This window comes from Entelurus aequoreus, unplaced genomic scaffold (genome assembly GCF_033978785.1).
Source record: "Entelurus aequoreus isolate RoL-2023_Sb unplaced genomic scaffold, RoL_Eaeq_v1.1 HiC_scaffold_93, whole genome shotgun sequence".
Classification (NCBI taxonomy): Eukaryota; Metazoa; Chordata; class Actinopteri; order Syngnathiformes; family Syngnathidae; genus Entelurus; species Entelurus aequoreus.
Genome location: NW_026908025.1, coordinates 118,896 through 136,508, shown reverse-complemented (window position 1 = coordinate 136,508; position 17,613 = coordinate 118,896). Strand labels below are relative to the sequence as shown.

The following is a 17,613-nucleotide window of genomic DNA, read 5'->3' as shown; positions in this document are numbered from 1 at the left end:
AAGGTATGTCCAATAATCAACACCTAGTCAAGTGTACCTAATGGAGTGACCGTATGGTGTGCTGAATGACATGGTGTGTAATTACCACACAACAACTTCCATTCTGTGTTTATTTATAGTCACACTTCTTTGGCCGTGTGGTGAGGCTGCTTGGAAACTCTCCCAGTTAACAATGGGAGCAGATTTTCCCCTGAATGTTAGTATTAGTCATTTCTTTCCATAAAGAGGAGGAAGGAGAACTAAAGAAATTCAGTTATTGTAAAAATTATTATTATTATTATTGTAGAGCATTGGGTCTTAAACTTTTCCCCAAGTACCACCTCAGAAAAAACTTGTCTCTCCAAGTATGACAAGGCCTAACTATGTATTAAAAACTATTCTATTTAATATGTTTGGGGCACTGTAATGCTCCACACAGTTTAAACAGTAAGACTATGTTTGAATATAAGAAAATAAAACATTGTACTTGAACAAAGTGATTCTTTGGCATACCACTAGATGGCGCCCATGTACCGCTAGTGGTACACGTACCACAGGTTGAGAATCTCTGTTGTAGAGTTTGTTGCAATCAATACTCTAATACATGATGTCCAACTCAAGGCCAAAACATGTTTTATGGCCCACAAATGCCTGGAAATAATATACATCAATAAAGTACCTTATATTTTCTTCCTAAATGTATTTGTTCTTTCATTTTGAGAGAGAAAAAAAAAAAGTACTGCATGAAATTGCTTATTTTTAAACTTTAATGTTAACCAACATTGCAACAAACATCATACTTTCCAAACATTTTTTTTGTTAAAATAGAAATAAATACTTAAATACCTGCCTGACTTATGATTTCAAAGCAAGTTATCCATAACATTGTACACCGTAAAAATGACAATATATGTTCAGTAAAATGCACGGTGGTTTTTACAGCATATTACTGTAAAATGAAAAACTTTACTACTGTTTTTTTTATTTTTACAATAAAATTCTGCCAACTGAGCTGGGGTCTTTTAGTTTACCTTAAAATCTGCGGTTGTTGTCTGTGTGTTACTGTAAATGGAAAATCAGTACCACATTTTTGCCAGAATAAAAAAAAACAATTGTAATCTTTTTCCATTTACCGTAAAATGTTTGTAAAAACCACCGTAAATTTTACAGTAAAATGTTGGCGATTAAGTTTTTTCCTGTAAAAAAACTGTTTTTCCATTTACTGTAATATGTTGTAAAAAATAAATAAATACATTAAAAATACTACAGTGAAATTCTGGTGACTGAGTTACCATCTTTTTCTTTTACTGTAAAATCTACAGATTTGTTTTGACAGTGCACATCAAAAAAAAAAATCAAATGCATAAGCAAATCCCGATATCATTCAGTCATAAGCGGGTTTGACACTCATGCTCTAATTTCTCTCTGAGAGGGAGTAACATTTATGAAAAGATCACTAATATATAAATAATGAGTGACATGTCTTTTATAAAGAGTATTTAACATGACTTCCATTAGCAAAAACAACTTCTATCTTTCTGTTTGGGATGAGTCTGCCCTCCTGTGGTCATAAACGGCTGTGCAGCTACTTGTGGGAGGAGTCACAGCCTCTCTTGGGTGACGCCCACAAACACAGGTGCATTTTTCAAACGCCAGTAATCCAAATCCAGACTACTGAGAGGCTGTAAATAACTTGCATGATGGATGCTACTGTCGAGAAGACACACGTTGCTCGTATTTGAACCAAAAGTGGGATTTTAGGAGTTTAAACAACAACGATGACTTTATTGGCTGAGCTGCTTTTTCTCCTGCTATTTTGCAGAGGACAAGTTTATGCAGGTAAGAGGTTTTAGAGAAGGTCAGAGTCTGTGTGAACTTCACTATTGCGACAAAACTATCATGCTGCACTTTTTTACAAAGCAGGTGTGTCCTCTGCAAGTAGGTTTTGGGGTAGATTTATAAGAAAAAAAGATTTATAAAAAATGTGATAACATTGATGCATTTCTTGTACACTTAAAGTTCCTTAAATGGAATTTAAATTCAGTATAAAATGTAAATCAATTTAAAAAAGCATGTATTTGTCAATGTTGGATGCCATGTATACATCTATTGAACAGTACCTTTCATTATTCTTGTATGTGTGCCCCAAAATAATTATTATTATAATCAAACTTTATTCTAACAATCAATACATTTTATAATCTAATCCACAATACTGCATATTAAATCCAACAGTTTGCATAAGAAAAGTGTATAGATTATTTACTAATGGTGCCACAATAAAGGCTTGGCTACTTTGGTAGCTGCAGACTAATATAGGAAGTAATCCACTGCTATCATAGAAGCAGATTAGCCATAACTGGACAGACAGGAGCTTTATAGGCATTATGACGATCAACATGCTGCCTTGCTCTGCTGACTCACTGTTTCTGTTAATGTCCTACAAAAGAAATGAAATATACATTCAAAATAATAATTATAGCCAAACGTAAAAAAATGTTGCATCAAAACCGTCCGACTTGTCATATTTTTTGTCATCATATTTTCCTCCCTTTTCTATTGGTACTACCAGTTATTATTTTTCTTCATCTTTTTGATCAAGAAATATAGCAGTTTTTCTGTTTTCAACTGAGCCATGCAGGCTTCATTTTGAACACCCACATATGTTACAAATGTGTTTTTATGTCCAATAAAGGTTACTATAATTTTAGTTGTTACTTTACAAAAACATACGTATTTGCCTAAAATGAAATGAACATTCAACAACAGCTATTTCCAAAACTCTGGCACTGACTGACCTGCAAGCACTGATTCTAATGGATGGCTGATGTTCTTTCAGGTCAAATCAATTGAATTCAAGACTGCATTAATGTTTACAAATAATGTTGAGCACATCTTTGAAATAACCTTAACCCTAACCCTAACCCCAATCAGATCTGGGTGTTATTATCTTGATAAAGACACAAAGTGGTCAGCTCTTCCCTTTTCTAACCGGAAAATAAAACCATCTTCTGCTAAAAGTCCAACATGTTGTCATTTGGGTCAGCACTGTGGTCTAATTAGCGTCGGACAATATTTGGGTGACCCACTTTGGAGTGCATTAGCTGCCATTAATTGAATTTGGATAGCAGGTGTAGAGTGCAAAGCATTGACAGGTGGGTCAATAAAACTCTGGGCCGTGGGCATTAGCAGCCTGATTTGTGCCTGAATAACGAGTGACAGAGTGTTAGTATGGGATTGATCATACACTTAGTTTGTAAGACAGATGAGAATATAATGTTTAATATAACTATGTTAGGCTCCAAACTGGACTGAATGTGGTCTGTGCTCACTATTCCAGTGTCATTCTTTGGCGACAGCTCCATCCAGCTGCAGACTGTCCAAGCCTCCTTTCAGACGTTGCTGCGTGTGCACTTTACAACTTCCAGCCAACAAGGCCTGCTATTTTTGGCTGCGGGGCCTGCAGACTTCTTGCTGTTGGAGGTGACCTCGGGGCGCTTACAGGTGAGTTACAACGTGGCTATGATTCATACATGATGTGTTGACGTTTACTCTCCTGGAGCAAGTTGCACTCAGTTTGGTGTCAGATTGCATGCACACAACCATGAAATAACATTTCTCAACAAGTTTCCACATGAGGGGGGAACCATTTTAAAATGAGAAATCAGTGGGAAATAATATGAAAGGGGTCATATTAAGATTTTTTTCTACATTTTCTACAACACATCGTTGTGGTCCACATAATATGTAATGGTGGTGTTTTGGTCAAAAATGTACATAGATTATGTTTTGCAGACAATCTACAAGCCGCTCTCTGAGTGTCTTTTTTCCATTCTAAAGTTGGTTTTGCATAATAGGATCCCTTTAAGCGGTATGATACCTTCGATGTTACAGGTGTTGCGTCAACGTGTTTGGGCCCCTAATCAGGATATTAACCCGTGTACAAACTTAAGACTGACAATACAAACTTACTCTTAAAGGGGAACTGCACTTATTTTGGAATTTTGCCTATCGTTAACAATCATTATGAAAGACATGACGGTGGATGGATTTTTCTTTTTCTTTAATGTATTCTAACTTGTAAATAAACATAAATAGAAGACCAAAAAATCCCATAAATAACCATTCAAAAACCACCAACAATACTCCATTTACATTTTGTGATTTGATTATTCCCCAAGTATTAGTGATATTGTTATTATAAGCGCTGTGTACAATTTCAACATGATAGACTGGCGAGGTGTTTCCCAGCTTCCTGGAAGTTTATTGTAGATCATCAATCACACCTGTCACCTGGACAGAAGAAGTCGGAGAACAAATAACAAATCCAGCTTTTTACAAGAATAGCAACTTTAAACATTCTAATGTAACGATGTAAATAATACAAATATTACTTTAACTAACAATATATAAACTGTATATATATCTTAAATGTAAAAAAACAGGACATTTTCATCACTTTAAAAAAAACTTAGACAAGCCAGCACAGGATGTGAAAACAGGACATATAATGTGAAAACAGGACATAGAATGTGAAAACAGGACATATAATGTGAAAACAGGACATTTGGTCACTCTAAAACATATTCAACCTGTGCCCATCGCCAAACATTTAGTCAACTGGATTCATTATTACTTTTAAAATCAATTAATTAGACTGATTGGTCTATTGCTGGTAATCAACATTACATATTGTTATTTAAAATAACATTTGAAAAATAAAATGTGCTTTATTGAAAAACATAAATGATTAAATGAAAATCAGTATGGATTTGGATCAAATAGGTCAGGGGTCAGCCTTGACCACTCTGATGCGGCTCAGCTACATACATGCCGACCCCCCCGATTTTCCCAGGAGACTTATGGATCTCAGTGTCTCTCATAGATAACTGGTATTCAGTAATAAAAGAAAGATAGAAGTTAGTTTATCCATAAACAAAGTGAAAATTGAGAAGGTGTCTGAAATCAGATTTCTGGGTGTCATCTTAGATGAAAAGTTGACATGGAAAGCTCAGATATTGCATGTGAAAAATAAGCTATCTAAAAGCTTCTTTATTGTGAACAAGGTTAAATACAGTTTTCCGTATAATACAATGAGAATGTTATATTGCTCAATTATTTGACCTTATTTCAATTATTGTGCAGAAAGATGGGGAGATACATACCACAGCAACATAATGCCTTTATTTCTTTCACAGAAAAGAGTCATTGGTATTATTTTCAAAGTAGGATATAGAGAGCACACAAATGCACTCTTCATTAGGGCAGGATTATTCAAACTAAAAGACATTGTAGAATTGCATACTCTATTAGTGATGTTCAAAGCTAGAAATAAAGTTCTTCCGAAGGACGTACAAAAGTTATTTGTGTTGACGTGTGAAGATGAGAAGCACAGAAGTATGATTTGAAACATCCAAGACATTTGAAAGAGATGTGCTTGTCTGTTGCTGCTGTGAAAGCATGGAAGTATCTCAAGAAAGACTTCAAAAGTGGCAAGAATATTTTGGAATTTAAAAAGAGTTACAAAAAGAGACAACTGGAATTATATCAAACTGATTTTTGATTTTGATTGGACGTGTCATTTTGAAAATGCTTAAACGAAAATGAAAAAGTATGTTGGAGTTGGAGTGTTGGTGGAGGGAACAGTGATAAAGTCACCTAAATAATTAGTGTTAAAAAGGGGGCAGATAAATATAAGAATATTATTCTTCCATCTGCTCTTTTCTGATCATGGAAATGTATAAGAAACAAAAAACAATGAAAGTGTGAAATGTACGTGACTTGTATATTATATGCATTTTCATGAAAGGAATACAAATAAATAATGATGATGATGATGATGATGATGATTTAGTAATGGATAGCAACACAGAAATGTTGAACTCTAGGTTTACCTTTACAATGCTTCTTTACAACACTTTTTGACCCTCAAAGACTACCGTACTAGGGTGCATAGAGCATTTGTGTTACTAGCAACAAACTTTAGAGAACCATCAAACCTGGCAACATTTTTTTTAATTGCTTGATTGTTTAGGATCAATAAGCGCCAGCCACAAGCGGTAAAACATTGATGGATGGATGGAAGTTGTGTCATAAAACTACCACTTCAACATGATTTATGATAAGGGAGGCACAGCTAGCCACAGACACAAATATAAGTAGACAACGCATTGAGATGATCAACCTGTTACTGTTCTAAGTCAGCGCGTCCGCCATATTGGGAGTGGCAAATCAATGCAAGGAAATGGACCGAACTCTATAAAGCGCCTTTTCACAAAGTGATTGAAGTTTATGCCTTTTATAAACCCAGTAACATGCACACTAATATATACTGTAATACTTGGGAAACATATAGGCATTGAAAATATGATCAAAATGATGTTATATGGGCCAAACACAATCAAAAGTATTTGATCAGTCTTGCCTGGGGGTTATAATCCCAGGATGTATGGTTTGGACTGTAAAGAAGTTGATACAATTGCATGAAGGAGGTATTTTGTACGTTTGTTCACTTTAACTTCTCCCGTATGATTCAGAGTTTCTATCTTTGTATGTCTATGCAACTAGCATTCAACTAATAAAGTGCATTCTAGCACTTCCTCTCCTTCTCAAAGTAATAATAATTAGTACTATCAACATGTCTTATACGGCATTTTAAAATTCCAAGATGTTTGAGCACTCATAAAACAAGTCCATTTAAGACTTGGGGTTATGGCATGTTGTTTTTAGAAAATGAAAGAATAAATATGAACTCATCAGCAGCAAGACCTTGAATGGCAAGTTTCCGTCTAATTATAGGGTTTATTCTATGATGACATTTAGAAGATAAGGTAGCTGCTCATGTGCGTTGTCTTCATTTCTCACCAGTTCTTTTTGCAACCTCTTCCCCCTAAGGTTCGTGTGGACCTTGGCTCAGGTGAGCATACTCTGCGCTCAGAAAGGGACATCAACCTCAGTGACCTCGCATGGCATTCTGTAGAAGTCACTCACACGCATCATCATGTCTCCATAACCGTGGACCGAAGCTCTCACTCTAGGATTGTGATACCAGGACCTGATCTGGAGCTCAGTGTAGATGCCCTTTTTGTTGGTGGGGCATCAGGACTTCATCTTCCACACATTCTCAACATCTCTGACGGGTTTAGAGGTTGTTTAGATGAAGTTATCCTCAATGAACTCAACCTGCTGTCTAGCCTGAAGTCTTTTTCTGGGTACAAGAAGGTCCATGAGGTGTCTTTGGGGTGTAGTGAGTTGTTTTCAGCTACAGAAGCCGATGTGGCCCATTTTTTCAGCTCTAAAGCATTTATCTCTCTTTCACCATGGGACACGCAACAAAAAGGGGTGTTTGAATGTGAACTTCACCCCTCTGGGAGAGAAGCCGATGGTATAGTCCTGTACAGCTCTGGTATTCTGGGAGGTGTTTTGCTAGAGATTAAAGGTGGTCACCTGGTGGCAACGGTTGGAACTGTGCAAGGGAATAAGGCTGAGTTGCATTCCCGCACGCACCTCTACAGCAATCTCACATGGTATCCCATTCAGTTGCAACTACTACCTCATACTGTCCAGCTGAAGGTAGGTGAAGAGTTGCTGCAGGCCAGTCTAGGGTTGCAGAACATCCATCTTAAAGGACCACTCTTTCTGGGGGGCATAAATGAACAAGCATGGAGAGAAGCAAAGCAAACAGGATTGATATCTTCCAATACTCAGCTGCAAATCATTGAGAGCAGAAGCTCTTTCAGAGGCTGCCTCAGAGAAATAAAAGTAAACACCCAAATAACTGGACTCCCTCATGCTGTTGTCTCCAAAGATATCACCCTGGGGTGCAAGATGGGCCAACATTCAGAGGCCATGTCTACAACCACATCGATATATGTTCACGAGTTTGACATTACAACAGCCCATGGGATAAGTGATAACAATGACTCCAACCTCTTATTCTTCAGAAGGCTTGAGGTAGAAGAAGGAAGTCAGGCACCATTGGAACCCAAACATATTAAGGTACTTTTTTAGTGACTCTCATCAAATCATTATCACATTTACAGCCAATGTGTCTAATCCCCCAGGTGAATGTTGATCTACCAAAGTTAGGCTTGCATCCATCTGAGTTCATGTTCCGCATTGAAGAGCAGCCAGTCCAGGGCCACCTGCATCTTGATTCTAGCCCTGAGCCTAAAGTGAGGATGACCCCAACTGGAGCAGAGGAGAGGCACCTGGCTTTTAGCATGCTTGACCTCTGGCAGGGCCGGGTCTCGTATGTTCACAGCGGCTCAGAGGGTCACCATGACTACTTCATGTTCTCCATCTACTCCGGTTACAAGGAACTTCCTCTGTCATTGACTGACCATCATCATTTGTACCGTTTTGACATCAGCATTAGTCCTGTTAATGATGCGCCCGTGCTCAGCCTACCACAGGGAAATGTTTTTACTTTACTCCAAAAGTCCAAACGACTGGTAGGTTCTAACACATTGCTGGATGGGTTTTTACTAAACCAGTTCCTAATTTAGTTGTGAGAAAATGAAGTATATCATCAATGTTTGCAGTTTACAACAGATGTCCTGAGAGTGTCAGACCCTGATAGCAGTCAGTCTGACTTGGTGTTTAGCACCATGGGAAACTTGAACAATGAGGCTGGACACCTTGAACACAGAGATCAGCCCGGCAGGTTGGTGTGATTACTTGTGAGACCTTTCTTTTTAATTGGGTAATTGAACCAATACATGTCACTTTATAGAGTCTTACCTTGCACCTTGACTAAAGTTAGCTGAGACAGGCTATGTCAAAGCTGTTAAGTTATGTTGCAGTCGGGATTGACAGTCTACTTTTGCATCAATTTTGTAAACATTAGAATGATGCAAACATTAAAATGATGTGTACTATTAGTGGGCGTGTTGTGTGTGATCTACTAAGACTGTGTGTGCAATTGAAAAGTGGTGCAGACTGCCCTATTTAAAGAAGTTTTTGCATGTTTTATACAGGGCTTTCACCACGGAGACATTAGACGATTTACTGCACATCCATGTTATCATACTCCTACCTGTGGTGTTTTTCTATGTTTTAACACAGCAGACATGTACCAGTTTTTCTGGGCATTTTAGAAGCAGTCCCGCGGTGCATCTACAATGGAATCCACTTTTTTTTTCACACTAAAGATGCGCTGGTGTTCCTGACTGCGAATTAAAACAAGAATATGTAAGAAAATGCATATAGGTTTTTTTCAAATAGGAGACATGTTAATAATATATATTCTAAATGAAAAAAGAACTTAATTTTAAAAATAAACACCAGCCAAGCAGACACAAAAACGCATCAATAAAATGCCTTTTGAGTCATCCAGCAGCCATAAAATCATAAAATGATTTTGGTGTTTAGACAGTATGTCTGATATTTGGATTTTTGACAATCCATATATGTTGACAAGCATAAGTAGGATGGAGCTGCAGCACAACCATGTGCGTTGCGTAACTGTGTCATTTTGCACTTACTTTTCAGACGTGCTAAATGAAGACGCAAAATAGCGCTGGCAGTTGAGTTTTATTTTTGATAAGTCAAACTGCGTGGGCAGAATATTTACATTTGCGTCTTCTCGTTCCACTATTGTGGGCATTCTGATGATCAGTCTACTCTGTATTCAGACGCTCTGTATTCTATTCACTAAAGAGATGCAATCCTCTATGCCCATGCTTAGTAGATCAGCTTTACATGTGTTATCACGTTTGCACATATTCTGATACCCGCAATCCATTAGTAGATCAGATCCTAAATGACACCAATGCATCCTTTCTCCAGGGCCATCAATGTGTTCTCCTTGTATGATCTGAAGGAGGGGAAGATTAACTTTGTCCACACCGGAGTCTCCACGACCAGGTTGGCATTCAGAGTCAGCGATGGGCACATGGTAAGTCTTGTAGTCCCTAAACTACACTATACTTTGCTATGTAGTTATGCCAGGGTTTTTCGCGGGTGATGTGGGCTAAAAGTGTTTAGGGGAGGGGCAGCAGCTTTATGGTGCATTCCATTTTTCCATTTATTGCATTTGTCGGAATTTCAGAGTTCCTAGTCAGAAGTTTCCACTGGAATGCCCCCCAAGGCAGATTTCCTACTCGGAAAGTGGGAGTCCTAATTGCCCACAAATTGGCTTACAAAGATGGCTGCTCTGAGTGTAAACAAACATTAGAAGCTTCTCTAATATTTGTTATTAGGACTTCAGACTAGTTTTTGTCACACTTGAGATCAACCATATATAATATGACTTATATACATGATAATATTACTGTAATGTAAATGACCTTTTTTAATGTGTTGTATACGTTCTACATTGCTAGCAATGTCGGCTTTGTGTTTCCTCTTCATCCACTGTGTTTGACGGTTGCAGAAGGAGCGCATACAGCATTTGTCCAGAAGTTGTTTATGTTTAGATAAGGCAAGCCCAATAATAACTTCTTAGATGTGGCCATCTTGAATTCCGACTTAATATCTGGAACGCTCATAGCTCGGCTGTGACGTTATTCCCAGCCTTGACATACGGTTTGTACAACTTTGGAGGTAAATGGAAAGCACCACGATGAAAGTAAAGAACATATATTTTTTAAACCTGTCAAGCTAACTTCAGTTGTGTCAAAATGAATGGATTCTTATTTCCCACGTTGAGAGAGTAAACAGAGCCTTAGGTGATAAGAAAACCAAAATTGTGCCCGAGAAAATCTGTTTTTCAAAGATCATGGCAGGATTATATATATTTTCTAAGGAGATCCTAACAATGCCAAACTTTGATTTATGCAATACATTTTGTTTCTTTTACTGTGTCAGGTCAGCAACCCTGTCATTTTGAGGATACTGGCAGTGGAACTTGAATACAAATTTGTCAACAACACTGTACTGGAGGTGAACCAGGGTGGAGCATCAGTCATCACCATCAATCATCTTGCAGTAGAAGTTAACGTGGCTGATCAGCCAGTGGATATTCGCTATGATGTCACAGAGCTGCCGCAGTACGGTGAACTTCAGCGTTTACACTCAAGTGGTGAATGGAGACCCACAACTTTCTTCTCTCAAAAACGTATTGAAAAAGAACGGATCAGATACCTAAACACTTACCGTGCAATTCAAACTCAGAATGCCACTGAACGGTTGAAATGCAAAGTCAGCGCTGGCTCTATTGCAGCAAAGACAGAGATTGTTTTTCCCATTGTGGTACGATGGATACATTATAAGGTCACAAGAAGCAAAATGGAGGTCAATGGCGTTCTGAAAGTAGTTGTCACTCCAGAGGACCTTCATGTCATCACCAAGGGTGTTAAACTCAATGATAGCGACATATATTTCAAACTTTTAACCAAACCCAAAAAAGGTCAGCTTTTCCTCATTGACAAAGTCCTAAAGATAAACTCAACCTTCAGCCAGAAGAATATCACGGATGGCTTGGTGACCTATGAACTGTTTACCAGACTGCCTGTTGACACAAGAGACATTTGCATCTTCCAGGCCTTCTCCACCATTGCCATCTCAATGAGTCATGACTTCAGAATAAACATTAGAACCGAGTCAACCGACTTCACCGTCTTAAACAAAGGCCTTTCAGTTGTGGAAGGAGGGACTAAAATCATCACAAAAAGTTTACTATTCACTCACATAGCAAGCAACCGCGATGTCCACTACAGCATTACCGTGCAACCAAGGCACGGTCAAATACGGAGAATCAACCTCTCGAACTCAACCTCCATCAACGACAACGTTGGAATTTTCACCAATCAGGATATCATTGAGGAAAGGGTGATGTACGTTCATGATGACAGCGAGACGAAGCAAGATTCCTTTCGGTTTCAGATTGTGGTTTACAAAGCAACCAAAGTCAGCGGCAAGAATGAGAACAGAAACCCAGTGGAACACACTGTAAACATCACCATACAACTCATCAACGATCAGCGACCAGTCAGAGTTGTTGACAAAGTATTCCATATGGCCAGAGACGGGCAGAGGTTGGTGACTTTGAATGACCTTTGCTACCGAGATGATGACTCAGACTTTGAGGACGACTGGCTGGTCTACACTAGGAGAGGGATTCCGATGGGGGAGCTGGTCCTAACCAGTGCGCCCCATCACAAACTGTACGAGTTCACACAGAGAGATCTCAAGCAGGTAGATTCATAATTAGAATGACACTGCATATGGAGAATTAGTCATTTTTTAGTTTTATGTTTTTTTTAAAATATTTCGCAGCATATAATGAACATTAAGGTATATTTATGCTGGAAAATAACTTTTTACTCATTCATGGGAGATTTTTTTGGTTCTCCATAGAGATAAAAACATAATGGTCTATGGGTCTATGAAAAGACATCTTTACACAACTAATGGTTTGATTATCACTATAAATTCTTCAACTGTCTTCATTCTTCTTTTGTTTTTCCCTCAGAAAAAGGTGCTGTTTGTACACAGTGGAGTCAGTTTTGGTCGCTTTGTGCTTTTTGTATCAGACGGAAAACATTATGTTTCTACGTTGATGGAGGTAATTGCTTATTAGTATTTTTCATCCTTTATACTTGAAATCAGGTTTGCCCAAGCTTTTTAAGCTCAATATAAGAAATGTGGTTTCTCTCAGAACTTACTAAAATAAATACTGCAATATCAAGATTTCAGAACTGATGTGGAACCCATTACCAGTGAACTTATCTTGCGAAGATGTGGGTCAATCATCAGCAAAAACAATCAGTTAAGCCAATGTTTTTCAACCTTTTCTGAGCCGAGGCACATTTTTTTCATTGAAAAAAATCCCCAGGCACACCACCAGCAGAAAACATAAAAAAATGAAACTCAGCAGCCAATATTGGCAGTAAAAAGTCGTTCTCGCAATTGTTGGATATAAATTCAAAGCATAACCAAGCATGCATCACTATAGCTCTTGTCTCAAAGTAGGTGTACTGTCACCACCTGTCACATCACGCCCTGACTTTTTTGGTGTTTTCCTGTGTGTAGTGTTTTAGTTCTTGTCTTGCGCTCCTATTTTGGTGTTGATTGTCATGTCATGTACGGATGTACTTTGTGGACGCCGTGTGCTCCACACGCTGTAAGTCTTTGCTGTCGTCCAGCATTCTGTTTTTGTTTACTTTGCAGCCAATTCAGTTTTCATTTAGTTTTGTATAGCCTTCCCTAAGCTTCAATGCCTTTTGTTTATTTTTGGTTTAAGCTTTTACCTGCACGCTGCCTCCCACATGTTGTGATCACGACAAACCATGTTCTCGACATCTACAAAGCAATTAGCTACCTGCTGCCACCTACTGATATGGAAGAGTAGTACACAGTTACTCTGCCGAGTTCTAGACAGCACATACACTCAACAACGGCACATTTGCGGATTATAATTAATGGTTTGCAAAAAATATCTTTAACCCAATTAGGTGAAATGACATAATCTCCTACGACACACCGGACTGTATCTCACGCGGCACAGTGGTTGAAAAACACTGAGTTAAGCGACTATTGGCTATTGCATCCACCAAATTTGAAGACGATCAGATACAAAAATGATTTAACATGTAGTGATTACCAAGTGTTTCTGTGCTGTTTTTTTGCATGAGAGGAAGAATCCAACAAACAAACACATATATGGAGTAATGGTTGGACTTGCTTGTGACTTGGCAGAATTACAATGTCTTTCTGTTGCAGGTTAAGGCACAGGATCCTTACATTGAAGTGAAAAACAACACAGGCCTGATGGTCCAGCAAGGTGGAATAACGACTCTAACCTCATGTAACCTCAGCATCTTTAGCAACCTTGACATCAGAGATTCACAGCAACTCATGTACGAGGTCTTCCTTCCACCCAAACATGGTGTGCTTCTCAAGAATGATGGTGAATCTGCAGCAGAGGCAGATGCTGTTTCCTTATTCACCCAGGAAGATCTGGAAGCAAAGCGCCTGTTTTATCACCATGACGGCAGCCAGGAGTTTTCAGATGGCTTTAATATCACAGCGAGAGCAAGGGAGAGAAACAGAGACGGGCAATCACATGATTGGAGGAGGGAAGTGTATCTAGACATTGGCTTGCAGATAAAAATCTACCTTAAGAGTCATCAGAGACCACCAATAGTCATTAATAATCGTCCAGTGGTCGTTGCGGAGGGGCACAATGTCTCCTTAAATAAAGAGCAGTTAGAGGTAAGAAGGTCTTGCGAAGACGTTTCAATAAGCTTCATATTGTCACCTCTCTACTTCCATTACCTCCAGGTCATCCATGTTGACAGCCAGCCTTCAGAGATAGTCTTCACCGTCCAAAGCCCACCATCTTTGGGCTTACTTGAGATGTTTACCTCAGAGAAAAAGCGGCGAACAAATAACGAAGGACACCAACATCGTTTCCAGGTGCATAAAACCTGAATCACATCCCTATAGGAACACCACTCAATTGCTTCTGGCCAAAAAACGGTCTTATTTAAAGACAGACTTTAATTACAGCATGAAAAAGTTTGCATACGACAGACCAATATGGCTTAAATATGAGTGACTGATAATGTAGTGGATCACTTGGCAGACTTTAATGCAGTCAGCAATGTTTCAGTCCCCACTCACTGGTAGTGTTAATGCAGTGGAAATGCTTGTCCTTCTTTAGCTTTACCCTGTGATTGACTGGCGAGCAGTCAGGGGTGTAGTGAGCCTTTTTTCCTTAAATTGGGAAGGTGTGGCTCGGTTGGTAGAGAGGCCATGCCAGCAACTGGATGGTTCCAGGTTCAATCCTCCACCATCTGTTGTGTCCATGGGCAAGATACTTTACCCACCTGCTCCCAGTGCCACCCAAACTGGTTTGAATGTAGCTTAAAGATGTAGATAATGGGTTTCACTATGTAAATTGCTTTGAGTCTCTAGAGAAAAGCGCTATATACATATAATTCACAATTTACTTCACTTTAATTGTCATATGGTCCTGTTTGTGAAAAAGATAAGACGTCTAGCAAACAATGGATGGATAGCTTAAGCATCTTCCATTGGATAATGAATAATTCCAAATTCACAGAAATTTAGATGGGAGCCAACAACTTCCTTCACTCAGGAGGACATCAACAAGGGTTTGGTCATCTACTACCAGCAGGCTTCAGGAAGCGCCAATGATTCTGCTCTGTTGGAGGCTACCAATGGGGTTACCAAGGTTGGACCCATTAAAATGGCGATTGATATTATTCCCACGCTACTGCCTGTACAGGTAATGCTTGAACCAAATAAGCCAAATTGTGGTGAGGCACCTGAAAATTGTTCAAGTTGGGTTTTATTCCGTAGGTCTCTGACTTGACATTGGATGAGGGGTCGTCTCTGCCGCTTACACCTGACATAATCACAGTTAATAGTCATCACTTTTCAGGGATGAATTTCCTGTATCAAATTGTTGTTCCACCACGACACGGTCACTTGGAGCACAGTCGGATCCCAGGGATGCCCATCACTGCTTTCACACACACGGAGGTACTCAGAATCTAGACTTTCATATTGTTTCATCTTGACCAAGTCCAAGTCCAACAGAGCACATTTCACTCTACAGTTGGAGCGTGAATACATTTCCTATATCCATGATGGCAGTGACACAGTGAGAGACAACTTTACCATCATTGCCAATCAGACAGAGAACCAGAAGCACAGTCTACCCTGTACCGTGCAGATCAATGTCACACCTGTCAATGATGAGACTCCTGTTGTTACAACCAACAATGGTCTAAAGGTAGGAAGTAGAATGCCCACAAGGGATATATTCTTTCAAATTTCAAATAACCTATATTGCAAAGAAGGTGGAAAATATGTAAAAATGCTTATGGAGATAAAATGATGTGGTGGGCCACACCTGACCTACGAGTCTTGCGTTTGGCACCTATGCAATACAAGTATACCTTGAAACTTAACATGGTTTGACAGTCAAATGATTTGGATTTCAATCTAAAATTTCAAGTGAAGTACGTTCAAATATTTTTCAAAAACTGTGGCAATGCAAGACAAAGAGAAAAATGGTAATGGTAGTATACTAAAAAAATGGAAGTAAAGTTGTAATAATCAAAGGTAAGGTTCTGAACATGGTTTATTATTCCAAAATAGAACAGCCTTCTGCAACAGATCAAGTTGCAAGGGTTCACCGTACTCTAAACTAATTTGTTTCAATGCACTAATGAAAAAAAAAAAAATTTCATTGTTCCTCTCAGGTTTGGGTGGATTCGGTGACAGAAATCTCAGTGGACGATCTCAGCGCTGAGGATTGTGACACGCCACCTGACAAGCTTGAGTTCATCGTCACACCACCCAGTAATGGCTACCTGGCTCTGAAGAGCGCCCCCTCCAAACACATCTTAAACTTCACGCAGATTCACATTGAAAGTGGCCAGCTACTCTTTGCGCACAATGGTTAGATGCAAAGAACATTCTTGAGTGAATGAAATCATTCTTATTTTCTTTACGTTGTTGGCGCTCTCCGTTTAGGTGCTTTGTCTGGTGGCTTCCACTTTCAGGTGAATGACGGCGTGAACTATGCCAACCGACAAATCTTCAGCACTACAGCTCATTCTTTTGTACTTACACTGCAGAGAAACCATCCAGTGGAGGTGTACCCAGGTATAACGGCTTACTATTTTTTTATTAGAATGACCTCACAGATCACTGAGTCTTGGCTGTTAGGGACGTCTTTTTTTTTTTCCTTGTCTCTGTCACTTGAGTTCCTGACACTGTGTTTTTTATTGACTTTAAAGGATCTGTGACAGCAATATCTGAGCATGAGCTTCAGGTGATAACCAGCAACCCCACTGACGTTGCAATAAATGACACTTTGGTGTATACAGTGACCATTCCTCCAAAATTGGGCCGCTTGGTCCGTCATATGCCAGACAACTCTACTCAGGATATTTCTACGTTCACACAGAGGATGGTAGTCACAACTAATGTGTCTTTTTTAAAATCTGTGAATGAATGGTAAATTGAAGTAGTCGTTTCTGCCTTAGGTGAACTCTGGGGTTGTCTTGTACGATCAGAACAAGCCAGAGTCAGTGGTATGGTTGGCTACAGACACGTTTTCTTTCACCGTGTCTTATCCTCCCATCTTCCTCCCGCCACACAGCTTCACCATTTTGATCTCCTACCAGGCAAACAAACATCTTCACTATCTTCAACATGACAGCAGGACCCTTAACAATGCAGGTATGTGCTAACAAAAGTCAGTTCATAAAGTAGAATATACAGTACATTATCCCTTATATGGTGAATTACTAATCTTCAAGTTCAATTTTTTACAACGACCAAAAACGAACTCACAAAGTCTATGTACAATCAGTTTCCACCAATTACAACAGTACTGTTGTTTGCCGGCATGTTGTGGAGTGTTTGTGATTCCGATGATGCGAAGGACCTCAGGCGGCGTGCAGGTACGATTCTTTACCTCGATACACAAGGAAAAATAACACAATTTAAGTGCTTACCCTCACATGAAGATTAGCGTAGAGAAACAATCAAAACCAGCAAAACACAGTCGCGGGTAGCAAACAATGGATCAGTGATGGCGGAAGGGGTCTAAAAAGGGGAGTGATTAGGTTGAGCAACTGGTGTGAGTCCTAATTACCCAAACAGAAGCCCGTGTGTAAACCCAAGGCGCCTGTGAGGAAAGGAGCATTG

The 17,613-nt window shown here is 39.2% G+C and overlaps 1 protein-coding gene across 2 annotated transcripts in view; it reads left to right on the top strand.

Annotated features, from left to right (window-relative positions):
• Window positions 1–1,661: 1,661 nt before the first annotated feature.
• Window positions 1,662–17,613, top strand: part of LOC133645446 (chondroitin sulfate proteoglycan 4-like) — a 30,551-nt gene continuing 14,599 nt past the window's right edge. Inside the window, exons 1-18 of one of the 2 annotated variants that reach the window (XM_062040276.1) lie at window positions 1,662–1,818; window positions 3,320–3,483; window positions 6,874–7,977; window positions 8,043–8,432; window positions 8,523–8,644; window positions 9,769–9,877; window positions 10,789–12,117; window positions 12,395–12,487; window positions 13,645–14,136; window positions 14,206–14,340; window positions 14,990–15,175; window positions 15,250–15,432; window positions 15,509–15,685; window positions 16,158–16,356; window positions 16,432–16,563; window positions 16,698–16,873; window positions 16,947–16,987; window positions 17,063–17,142. In XM_062040276.1, coding sequence (XP_061896260.1) covers window positions 1,758–1,818; window positions 3,320–3,483; window positions 6,874–7,977; window positions 8,043–8,432; window positions 8,523–8,644; window positions 9,769–9,877; window positions 10,789–12,117; window positions 12,395–12,487; window positions 13,645–14,136; window positions 14,206–14,340; window positions 14,990–15,175; window positions 15,250–15,432; window positions 15,509–15,685; window positions 16,158–16,356; window positions 16,432–16,563; window positions 16,698–16,873; window positions 16,947–16,987; window positions 17,063–17,142 — 5,173 coding nt within the window. In that variant the 5' untranslated portion in view covers window positions 1,662–1,757. Of the gene's footprint in view, window positions 1,819–3,319; window positions 3,484–6,873; window positions 7,978–8,042; window positions 8,433–8,522; window positions 8,645–9,768; window positions 9,878–10,788; window positions 12,118–12,394; window positions 12,488–13,644; window positions 14,137–14,205; window positions 14,341–14,989; window positions 15,176–15,249; window positions 15,433–15,508; window positions 15,686–16,157; window positions 16,357–16,431; window positions 16,564–16,697; window positions 16,874–16,946; window positions 17,143–17,613 lie in introns of both variants that reach the window. The other variant, XM_062040275.1, reaches the window with a different exon arrangement.